We start from the raw sequence: 12,809 nt of genomic DNA on the forward strand, positions 1-12,809 counted from the left end.
GGCTTCACAGTGAAATGTCAGCTGTTGAAATACCAAACTTCTTACACGTACGTGTGTATTAATTAATTAAAATGATGTAGATACTTTCCTAATGAAGATCTGTTGTCTACTGCAAGCAGTCAGACAAAAGCTTGCACGATTGAGGCACATGCAGTATCAGTGGGTCACCAAGAACTTAGAGTAAGCATGAGGGGTGCTGAGCATAATCTATAAAATCTGTGGGGTCATGAGGCTGCCACTCAACTTCCTTCCTCGCTGGCGAGGAGGGGACGTAACATGAGAGCAAGCAGTAGGGCTGCAGCTTTTGCACTTCTCATCTGCTCTCCAAAGCTGTTGGCTGCCCACGCGCAGCAGAGCAGCTGTCTAGGCCCAGTACCGCATCCCCAAAATATCTGTTGGGCTGCTTTTGTTGACATAGAGCTAAGCACATGAGAAACATAGTTCAGGCACCTAACGTCCGAACTGCCATGTCTGCGTCATTGACTGCTGTAAGAGCACCTGAGATGTCTGTACGCCTAACCTATGCCCCTCAGGTTAGGAGGCACAGAGCCACCTCTAGCTACACCCCTGCCATGTTGCTTGCTTGAATACCCAGATGTTTGAGAATCGGGCAAAGGTTAAACTCCTCATGTCCGCACCCCTGTCAACATCAGTTTGCTGCCCTGGTCTGCCGGGGTAGGTCCATGTCCAGCCAGCATCCTGCTGATGCCAGCGTAGTGAGAAGAAGCGAACGGCAAGGCTGGCACTTAAGAGCAAGGGCACTCCCAAGAAAAAAACTAGTGGTGTGCACTTTTTCCATAGATATATAGCTAGACAGTTTATTTTTCATTAGATTTCTTCTAAATCTTTTGGATGTTTCCGACCAATCAATATGAATATATTTTTTTAAAGACAAAAATTCCTAGCTGGTGGAATTTTATTTTTGATAGTGTAGAGGTTGTTCTTGTTTGTAACTCTTTCTAAGGCCTAATGAATCTTACTTCTGCCTGCATTGACTCCACCAATGAAACTACATGGAGCGAAAGTATTTCTTTAAGCTTTTCACTTTTACCAAATTTGCCTAATAAAAATGGTATAGGAGTGGTTTAATTTTAATGCAAGAAATTATATGATTTCTCTGTTTCTAATAGTGTCAAGTCACAAAAAGAAGTAACTCTATTCAATTTGTTAATTGAGAGATAGTATGGTAGGGCATTTGGGGATAGTCAGGGTGTGACCAAAAAAATCTTAGTAGTCTGTCTTAACATCAGTTAAGAAACCATGATCCCAAGAACTTGTGGTTTCTATTTGGAAAGTAGTGTTTAAGAAAAAACAATTACAGACCTTGAAGCATAATATCCATGCTAAAAATAGGTATTTATGAAAAGTAAAATAAAAATCAAAGCCCCTCTCTTATGATTAGTTTGATAGGGGAGGGCAATGGATTCATTTGCTGTAAACTGTGCAAATTAATGTGTTTCACACTGATCAGCAAACAGATTCTTTAAATATGGTTAAGGGGCACATAGGAAGTACTTGGGTAAGTGACAGTAATTGGTCAAAAAATATTTTTTGTCTTCCTCCAATTGGAAAGTTTCCAAAGGGTCCTTTCCACACCCCTCGTGGCAACAGAATTCCCCTTGTCATACGCTGAGCTCTTATTTTACAGCTCAGGAGACATGAGGGTTGGTAAGACACTCATGTTAAAGGATTCTTACCCTGCTCTCAGGGGGAGACCAGTGGTGGCATTTTAGGTGGGTGGTTCCAGAGCCTTTCTATCCTGAGAAAGTCAACATCACCTGGAAGGGCAGTAGGCTGGTTTTAAATTTTGAGCGTGCTCAAGGATACAGTGGTAGGCATTCAGGATGTATCGTTTGTATGCGGAGCTTACCTGAATAAAAGTTAGTCCTTTTGCCGCAGAGAATGAAACCTTCCTAAAAGAATACTCTCCAGCTCCCACAACAGTTCCTTCCTTTCCAGTCAGCTCATCTTCTCAAATCAGAAGTACATTTAACCATATTATCTTTGAAAACAAAAATTATCCTGGTTCCTTTACAGAATTATTTCTAGAGAAATATCCTGGGGAGGGAAGGGTTGATAAGCTGAACACTGTTCTAGCAAAAGCCTAACTTCTTTCTCAGTAAGATTCGACATTCTTGTGTATCAGTACCTTAAAAGCCAGTTTTATAACTCTCATATTTAATACTGATAGTAGAAGCCTTTTTTCATTGCCACTTTCTTGGCTAATAGTGCATCTGGCAAGTTACCCGATAGTTTACATTTTCCTAGAACACCACAAAGACAAGCATATCCCTCAGATACACAGATCAAACTACATTCTTGGGATAAATACAATTTTTGCAACAGCCACTATTTGGGGTTTACATTTATTTGTCATATGACATGCAAATCTTCTGTCTTATAAACTGCTTGAACACTGCCAGCCAGCAGAGGCTTGACAACACAACAAAGAGTCTTGCTATTTCATGTTTTATTACCTGTTAAAGGTATTATTATGATGAAGTTCTTTGAAAAGCTGAAAACATTTTTTCTGGGTTAATTTTCAGTCAGATCAGTAAGCTGACCCAACTCATCATAGATGTTGCACAACGGCTGGAGCTGGCAGAAGGACAGGGAGCTGCAGCCACAGACTGTAAGTAACATTTATTGGGCACCAGCACGGTCTTTGGAGGACTTGGGGATTTGATTTCATAATCAACTAGCTATTACCAAGAATGGTGGTTAATACAAAAGCAAATTCACTAGTTTGAAAACCACTACAGTTCAGTATTTCAGGACTCCACTGCAGATGGCTGTGCATAGAACCAGCTCCTCCACTGAGGATTTCTAGTTTAAATGTATCAAAGGAAGCACTTCGTCACCACTATAGGTAGAAAATTGAGGCATGGAATAACTGAGTAAATAACCAAGAGAGAAAGTTCAGCTAAAGTCCATATGGAATTCCCATTTCACTCCCTTTTACCAGTTTCTGCAGTATAGTATTTTCCAGAACAGACTAGAAAAATGTAAAAAAGTTTAATGATGATTTACAAATATACAATACTTACATTTTTAGGAGTTACAAAAATCGCACATACTACAGAAACCAAAAGCTTCCTCTAACCTTTGGTATATTTCAAAGTTATTTATTTACAAAGAGAAATTACAGTCACTTTTCATAGTGTCACATGTTTACATATAAGCATTTCTCAGTTGAAAAATATCTTGCAGCTTACCCACAGGCAGTTTTTGCAGTTTGAGCTCTGCACCCATATATCACATCAAAAATTCTATCAGCCCCTGTTAAGCTGACATGACATAGCATTTTTATGTTTTAACAGCCTTTAGTTTGAAAAATATGTACAACCCATAAGGCTAAAATGATTCATAGTTGTTGAGATTTCACCCAGTGTGGTTTATGTTGCTCATGGTTTGGTAAAATGACAAAGGCTGCCCTTTTTAATTAGCTCGGTAACGCATGTTCAGAAAAAGGTGGTCCAATTTTGTTAGCTAGGGTATTTCCAAATCTTCATGAAGGGAATTAAAAAGAAAAAAAAAAAAAAAGTAGTCCTTTCCAGGATGCTTTTTCACCTTATGAAACTTTTATATTAAATTCTTCCTTCACTATGTACAATTCTTACCTAAGGTAACGGAGACAAACTGAGCGCGCTTTGCAAATCCTGTTCATTTCCATTAGTTATTCTGATGTTGGATGTTTTCTAGATTATACTTTCTTTAAAACTTAAAAACTTTCTTCTACCTGAGAGCAAACATTAGTATTTCTTAGTCTGTGTGTACTTGAGAGTCTTCTTATAGATGAAAATACTTGCAATAAGAGAAATACAGCCAAAACACATAGAGTCTGGTTTTGACATCTTCTACTTACATGTGTATACAAACGCTTTCATGCTCTGATGCTTTTCAGACTATGCAATTTCAACACATAATAGTATGTGAACTCAATAGAATCTTCATTGTGCTGAAAAGAGTTTGCAACTACACATTTATAACTGGTAGTTTTTAATTAAGACTAAATACCACCAGAGTATTACTTATGATTCAGGTCAAGATTTTTTTAAATTGAGAAATAGAAAAAGCTTGCCATCAGTAGCTGTGAACAGTTTAAAAAAGTGTCTCCCAGCATTACAGTATTTCCCTCCCAAAAACTTACTCCATAGACAAAACAAACTCCAAATTTAAGTATCTTTAAAGAATGCCTGCATTCTGGATTTTCTTCGTGCAAGAGCTTCTTGTTTTTTTCTTTCAATCTCTTCTTGAGAACATTTTCTATTTTTTTGTTCCACCATAGACACTGTAAATAAAAAAAAAAATGCATTAGGAGCCTTCAAGTTTGTTCAATATGTATTTTAACTTATCTGTTTTCAGTGTTTGAAGATCTATGGCAAAAGCACACTATTCTGACATACCTGGCACTCAAGTTAAAAATGGCTCATCTATCCTGTCCCCAAGGCAGGAAGGGGGATAAGATGCATGACCTTTGTAGTGCTACTGATTACTACCTCCCAATGAAAATACTGGGATGCAGACATTTGCTTCAAGGAAATTTTACTTGGCTGCCCTTCAAGTGAACCTTGTGACATCAGGAGTCAACATAGGAGATGGCAATGGGTTAAGAAAATTAAGGCTATCAGAGTGAAAAGGGCTCTACAATTTAGTGAGTAAGGCAGAGATATGGGCATGGAGATGGTATAGACACAGGGGTCAGATACAGTACAGGTGTCACACAAATAAAACCAGAAAGGTTGAAAAAAGGTCAAAAGTAGCAATAAAAATTGGCAAAGGAGACAAGAACATGATAGCTAAGTGTAATATTTTATATGTTGTGTTACAGAACTATAAATTCCCATACAATAAAATCCTGACCTCACTGGAACCAACAAGAACACTCTCTAAACATGTCAAGAATTTTACCGGTTTTATACACCAATTTCCAATTAATGTATTTTAATGAGTAGTCTTTCAAAATGGATAAAGGGTCTCTCTGCTTCTTAAAATAGAAAAAGGTGCCCATGAAAAACTACGTATCAGTTTTTGAAAGGATCACTTAACGTTCATCTTTTTGTCACAGCAATGTTCTTTTCATGAAAAATTTAAGATGAAGACGGTTGTTGTTTAGCTGTAAAGAAAGTCTGTGCTATTCTTTTTCATTCCTTTATTCTCCAGAACATTCCACAGAATGGCTAGTTATTTCTCCGCTCCCTTCCCCCTTAATATCTGAAATTGCTACTTTCCATTTATCTGCTTCTTTGCTGGGGAAGAAACACAGATAAAAATACTGATTCTTCAAATAATGCTGGCTGATAGTTTGCAGGAATTAATTTTTTTTTGTTTTGTTTTTGTAACAGTGCTTCCTGAAAATTGAGGTTGATAAAGTACACTGTAAAGGCACATTTTATCAAATTTAATATTGATTAAAACTTCACCAAGCAATGAGATCAAGTGAAAACAGGACTGACTGGCACTTGACTGGTTCTGCATTTCCCTAGCAAGTAACACCAGTGCATGGAATATTACAGACTGTCACTTGATGATGGAAAAGTGACTGACCTCCCCTCTAGATGAAATATTAATGTTTAGACCGATAACACAAGAATATTTCACTGGCAATTTTAGCCACAGAGCAAACAACAATACAGGCCAAGGTTTCAGAAGCATCAAATGATTCGAGGTTCCAATTTCCAGGTGTACAATAATAAAAAGAAATTGGCACTCTGTATCACCTGCTACCTTCTTTCCCTGCCCCACCATTAACTGAGATTTTATGAGTTATGGCTGAGATAAGTAATTTTTAATGTTTTCCAAAATGGAATTGTAAATTAAAGCACAGATTCACACTACGATATTTACTATGTATCAAAGTAGTAGTATTAAGTAACAATTTAAGAATATGGTATGCTGAGTGCTGCCATCAGCCTATACTCAATCCCACTGACTCTGAATGTCTGTGGAGAGAGAGAGTGAAGTATTCAGAGAAGTGGAATGAAAAAGGGAAACAGAAGTCCTTAACTACAGGAGTTCCAGAGATGCATCAGGACAATTTTATTTTGGAGAAAATAACCTCCAGATTCTTGTTAGAACATTTAACGCGTAAACTGAATGGATGAATATTGAATATTGTGAGTTGCAATACAGTATAAATTTATCCTTTGGCATCCTGATTACAGTAAGAAAACAAACAAAACCGGTCTAAAAGTGATACAATAAAGACAAATACCTGATGTACCCAGTGCAAAAGACTCTGAGAGGTGCCTCTTGAAAGGTGGTTTCTTATTGTCAAGCTTGCTGTGCAAAGTCATATTCACCTGATTCTTGCTTCCTTCCAAACCCTGCAGAGTAATTCCAACGCCAGAATGACTCCCTGGATTTTCAGGCCCTACATGAAGAACACCCTGAGAATTGTTAGTCTTTCGGAACTTAAACTTTGAAGGCATAAGTGATGTTTTGTTACCAGAACTGTTACTTGGTATCTTTCCCGTATTACTCAAATGGTCTGGGCTGTCTAATGTTTTGCTACTAAAAGTGTTTACTGCATTAACAGGACTTACTTCAGAACCAGTCCCTCCTGCTGGCACAGAATTTGACCTGTAACATTTTCCCAAAACAGTCTTTGTAGTATCTTCAGAAGCAGCTTGATGACAGTTTTTAGACAGTGTGTATTTACACTCTGTAGAAGTACCCGAGATCACAGTTAGAGGACTTGAGAAGTTTTTACAGTTCACTATGTGACCTGTTATGGCCAGCCCATGTGTAACCTTTGATGAATTTCTACAAGAATTGTTTAGTGAGAAAGCATCCTGTTTTACATTTGGTTTTTGTGCCAAGAAGAGATCAGGTAGTCCTTGTTTAGATGCTGGGAAGCTGTTATCAGCATTTGATCTGGAATTCATACCGGTTCCTTGTACAGTTTTAGCTCTTTCATTTCCTTGTTTAACATCTTGGCTCTGAGTCTGCTTTTCTATATTATCACACACCTGATACAACAATTCATCATCCTCACAGTTTGCATCCCAAAGACTATCAGATTCACAAAACATATCTAATATCTCATCAGAGAATTTCGGTTCATTCCAGTCATCAAACGACAGAGGACATTTCTTTGGTATTTCAACTTGATGTAAGTGACCTGTATTAGCTTGGTTAACCACTTTAGTTAGATCATTAGGTTTTGTATTGGTAGAAACACTGGATGATTGACGGTAAATATTGCGTGTGTTATTCCCAGGTTTTTCAGTCCGTTGTCTATGAGGATTAGATCTTGAAGGAAAAAAAGGAGGAGGGTCACTTTTAGGCTGAACAGTTTCATGTCCATTCTTCACTTCAGATTGCTTTGACACAGGAATATAGTTCAAATCCCTGTTTTGGGCACTTTTCCAAATAGAATTTATTTTATCTGGCTTAATGTCACCTTTGCCATGAAAGGCTATGGTCTCTGTCTTTGAGTTTTCTGTCTTATTATATGGCTTTTGTAAAGAAAGAGATTTGGCAACATTTTGTGTATTTTTAACAGAATGTTTCAAAGGTGAAAACTGCAAACTGTTAGATTTGTGTACGCTCCCCAAACAAGTTACTGAATTGCAACTACTTCTTTCCTTTGTTCTGCTACCATCGCTGAAGCCATGTACAGATGGATTTGTAGGAATAGGTGCTGCTTCTTCAGTACTTATCAATTCAGGATTTTGGGTTATTTGCATCACGAAAGAGTCATCTGCCAAAAAATCTGTATCCCAGTCATCAAAATCGTCATTAATTACTCCAGCAACCTTACTGGAGACGACCAATTGTGTCTTCAAAGAACACGGATTTTTTTTTGTCACCGTGTGAATATCAGGTTTTGGAACAGTCTGGTTCATGCTTCCTGGTGCGCACGGAGTATCTTTTTGATATGCCTCTGAATTACCATGTTGCATGTCTTTAATTTGCTCAGGAAGGTGTTCCTCTTCCAAGGTACTTTTATTTTCATGGAAACTATTATTTAAAGAAATACCTAATAGTCCTTGGCTCAACTGTCCACTACACTTCTGCGTAGAGCAGTCAAAAAGAGCATGAAGGGCTATTTCAGCCTCAAGGTCTATAGACTTTTGACTGCTAGATTGACAGGGCTCTGCAGCAGGGATGCCAGTGCTCTGTCCAACTGGTTTCAGGGACAGAGCAGTATCCGTTTCAGAAACTTCACCAAGGAGTGATTTCAGGTTCTTCATATTTACTTCATCTTTAGAATTATTTAAAGACTCTGAGGCAGTCTGGATCAAGTCATGACCAAGCTTCTCTTGCTCCTGAACAGTATCTAGCTCTACTAGATTTTTATCAAATTCCCTAGCCAATTTCATGAGTTCCTCTTCAGGATTTTTTATTTTAAGGTCTCTAGATTGAAAAAAAAAAAAATACAGAAAAGAAAGTCAGACCTACCAAGAAAGTTTAGTCAAGCTCAATAACACTACTATATGAGCTGTTCATTCTCTAGTTTAACTACAGAGAATATGACTGAATCCCACTGCTTTCAATGCACAGCCAGCATGCAATCTTTCTGATAATTCCCAAGAAATACCCCATTAAGAAGAAATAACAAGCCCAAAGTTGAAAGCATTCTGTATGCTCATGTACAGTTACAAGGTTCACTATACATAAAGGAACACCATATACCCTTTTTCATGAAAGCCCAGCTGTGATGGGCAGGACAAAACTGTAACTTACCTTGTACAACTTAACTTTGTCCTAGCTCGCACTTTTACTACTCCAGGTGTACAGGGAATAGCATCCTCACCAATCCATGTCCCTAAAAGGGAGCCTTCATTACAGGCTGCTTTTTCATCCTGAGTGATTAGATTTATAATGCTTAGCAATTTGATTTCAGATAAAGATTGGACTAGACACACACCCTGCATTAGTTAAAGTTGCTAAACCAATTAAACTGGATCAAATCTGTTGAAAGCCACAGGTAGGAGCTAAACCAATACAAGCTAAGCGAGATTACTGCAAGATTGTCTACTGACAGTTGTATCACTTTAATTATATCCATTTAAAACAGGAACTTCAATTAAAATAACTGAAATTTACGTTGATGCTGAAATGTAATACTCTGTTTACTCCAGGTTTACATATAATCTGCAATATTCACGTTACAAGCTGTGATCTAGTTTACTTTAGTATACTACTAAGGAGCTAGTTGAGATGCACTGTCTTTATCCACTTAAAACAGCATTAACAGATCAGAGAATTCGAAAGAAATCATATTCTGTACACTTCCAGGAAAAAATTCTGACTTCTTCCATTACAACTCATTTATACAAGCAGCCTTTAAACAGAAATAAGTGAAGTTTAGCAACTAAATTAAGCTGTTTCAGAGCTTCAAAGTTGAGGCTTAGATACGAATTCTGAAATCTAAGAGATTTCTTACTTTCTTTACCTTTTTTCTTTCTTTTTTCTTTCTTTCTTTACCACTGCAGTGGTAAATGTCTAGAGGGCCAGAGCCATGGGATGTGAGAAATTACTGCATGTAAGCCAATAATTTGAACTTTAGTAACTACCAGGGTAGTTTTGGGTAGGTTTTCTTTTTCTTTGTAAATTTAATTTTTTAAAAATTATTACTATTTTAAGCAAAAAGAACACAAGCAACAGATAGTTGCAAATCCTGATATTATTTACGTTTATGATAGGGCTGTAATCATTTAAAAGGAGGGAAGTGGCATCCCATATCAATGATGATTTTCCAATGCTTAAGTATAATTTCTCACAAATACGCCAAATAGTGAATACATTTTAAATAGCCCTGTCAAATAAGCAGGCATATTTTGCAAGCTAAATACTACAGAACTGTTTTAGGAATGACATGTTCTCTTCTTGTACTTACTAAAAAGCAAACAATAAACCAACACTCTCTGTGTTTTCACACATTTTCACTTTCCAGGCTGTGGACACGAGGTTCACAGCAAGAGGGAGACACCAAAAGCATAGACCTTAGGGTAAAAAGGCAAATAATAAAAAGGCAAATAATGAAGCAACATTATTATGTTTATACTGTTGTGGAGTCTCTCTCTCATCTGAGTCTTGTTCTTGTACTTCAGCAGTCATTCAAGACTGTTCAAAGTGCTTAAGAAACAACTGCCAAGTAAATCCAGTATGTGAAGAAACTCTTACCTTTTAACAGATGAGTGACTCAGGATAAATAAACACAACAGTATTCCTAAGACCAGGGGCAGTAACTTGTATTCTGAAAGTAAAACTTTCTAAAATGGAGCTGCTGCAAGTCCACTTTCTTAATATGCCCTTTTTTACAGCATCTGTGACTCGTAAGAACAACCAGTCAAATGCTATGCTTACGATTTTAATTCAGTCCAGTTTTACGAAATGTTACTAGTTTTCTACACACCCAATTCTTACCATGAGGCTACTGTAACTAAAATCGAGCCTTCAGTAAGGCTGTAGCACTATCCTGTTCGATTACTGCATATGCAGAGCATTGTTTTAGAAAGTAACAATTACCTGAGGAGCAATACGATTAACAATTTCTGCAATTTCTACTGCGCATGTACTGGTAGACTGTTTGGTTTTTCCACTGCCTACAAAAACAAACAAAAAAAACCTTCTTAAAAAAACCACAAAACAATTCAATTTATAAAGTGCAGTATATCTCAAATAATTCAAATACATGTGGTAAAATCAGAGCTTGATTCAGCACTATATTGAAGAATTTATGTGTTTTTAATAAAAATAAACCCAAACAACCTAAGCATGGTAACAGAAAGGGACCTTTTTTCAAGAAATTTGATAACTTTTAGTACACTCCCACTGCATGCCTCAAATAGGTGCCCTGATGTCTGGATTTTGTTAATATTACCTAGTCTGTGTGCAATTGGTGAATGAGGATCCCAAAAGATTTCTTGCTGTATATCGGTGTCATTAACAGGAGAGCTGAAAGTAGGTATTCGGGATTTCCTACTCAACGATCTCTTTGGTGTTTTATGTAAACATGTCTCTGTGTAAACAGAAAGATGATCCTTATTAAAAAACAACAACTAAAAGGCCAAAATAACTTAGAACATACAACAGGACAAGGCACAAAGATGCTTTAGGAACTTTTAAGAATAAAAATCAAGTTCACACTCATCAACATTCCTTTACTTACAACAGGAATATTGTTCACAACTATACATTTAATGCAGAGTATGTCTCTTATCTTTGTCAGTTACATCACCACAGAGATAACAGTGCATTACATGACACTGACAGCTATACGCTCAGCATCTGATGGTAACGATGAGAACTGTCAATCCTTCTACTTGAGGGAACATTGACTTCAGCTTATGTTGAGAGAAAAAAATATGTATACCTATAAGGGAGAATATTTTGTATTCTGTCTTTCACCCAGACGCTGATTTGGGTCACAGCTTTAATGGGCCCCCAAACTGTTCTGGGTCACAACCTACCTTTGTCTGTACTTCCTCCACTGGGCCTTTTCAGCTAGGACTATTAAAGGCAGGAATATAGCTATTCAAAACCAGCTTGCAGCTGTCCCGGATTGGTAAGTGAACTCAACACACCATGTGAAGCTCAACTAGTCACCCCTGCCCTTTAGAAATGACATCGCAGATGTGGACGCCTACAGAAATTATTTTAAAAGATGCAATTACTACGTGAGGAGCATCTTAGGAGACACTTTGCACTTAAGTGCTTGGCACGGCCAGGCTTTAGCCTCTCCTCGAGGGGATTAGCGTCCTCAGTCAGTTCTAGGGATGTGCCGCAGGAAGATGCTCTTCATCGCTCCTTGACGAGAACAGCCCCTTCCCAACGCACACGGACAGGGGAGAGCGGGGCATTCACCGCACCGGCCCGCTCCTCACGGGCAGGCCGCGCCTCCCCCGCGTCTCCAGGGGTGGCGGGCAGGGCCGGGCCGGGCCGGGCCCCCGCCGGCGCGGGGCCCCCAGGGGCCGCTCCCGCCGTACCTGCAGCGCCGCGCACCGCCGCCTCCCGCGACGGCGACGGCCGGGGCCCGCGCGGCGCCTCCCCCGCGGGCAGGCCTCGGTCCGCGCCGCCGGCCGCCGCCGCCACCACCGCCTCCTCCGCGGGGGGCTCCGCCGGCCGCCGCCAGGTGAGCTGCTCCTCGCCGCCGCCGCCGCTGCCGCCCCGCCTTCTCAGGGCGGCGGGCCTGAGGCAGGGCCCCTTCCGCCGGCTACCGGGCATAGCGCGCGCTGCGGCGGCGCCGCATCCACCCCGCCGCCGGCACCGCCATTTTGCCGGGGAGCCCGCCGCGCCGCCGCCGATTGGCCGCCGCCGCGCCGCCTCGAGCGGCCATTGGCCCCCGCGCGGCGGGGGCGGGGCGCCGGACGCGGCAGGGAACTGCAGCGGGCAGGGAGCTCGCGCCGCTCGCGCCGCGCGCCCCTGGCCCCGCCCCCTTTTGCCGTGAGGCGCCTTCCCTCCCTCTCCCTCCCTCGCCCCCCCTCCCCCCCCGCCCGCTTTGGGTCTGCAGCTGCCCGCCCTCCCTCCGCGGGCTGCCCTCGCAGTTACGCGTTCAAAACCTTCAGTCCGGTAGCCCAGTGAACGAAAACCCAAGTCCGCCGCCGCCGGAGGGGCTGGATGAACGCTCCGGCGGGCCCCGGCCGTCGGCGGGGCTTGAGGTGGCCTCGAGTCCCTGAGGCGCCTCGTGTTCCTCCGAGGCGCCCCGTCTTTGAGGCGGCTTCGCCTCCGAGGCGGCCTCACGCTCTCGATTCGCCGGTGGCTCCTGCCCCGCCCTGGCTGCCGCCGTCCTGCCAGCCCCGTGGCGGTCCGGGTCTCTGCTGAGGTCCTCAGGGCCCAGAAGAGGGTGTGCGGTGAGT

At 40.9% G+C, this 12,809-nt stretch overlaps 1 protein-coding gene across 1 annotated transcript; it reads right to left on the reverse strand.

The window, feature by feature from the left end:
* Window positions 1-4,066: 4,066 nt before the first annotated feature.
* ETAA1 (ETAA1 activator of ATR kinase) lies at window positions 4,067-12,177 on the reverse strand. The gene is made up of 6 exons (XM_075708175.1): window positions 11,940-12,177; window positions 10,835-10,972; window positions 10,480-10,556; window positions 8,692-8,810; window positions 6,215-8,361; window positions 4,067-4,291 (listed from the first exon to the last, which is right to left on the reverse strand). Exons 1-6 carry the CDS (start codon window positions 12,175-12,177, stop codon window positions 4,176-4,178), a joined length of 2,835 nt encoding a protein of 944 aa, XP_075564290.1. The 3' UTR covers window positions 4,067-4,175.
* Window positions 12,178-12,809: the final 632 nt, after the last annotated feature.

The sequence above is a fragment of the Pelecanus crispus genome, chromosome 3 (genome assembly GCF_030463565.1).
Source record: "Pelecanus crispus isolate bPelCri1 chromosome 3, bPelCri1.pri, whole genome shotgun sequence".
NCBI classification, from domain to species: domain Eukaryota; kingdom Metazoa; phylum Chordata; class Aves; order Pelecaniformes; family Pelecanidae; genus Pelecanus; species Pelecanus crispus.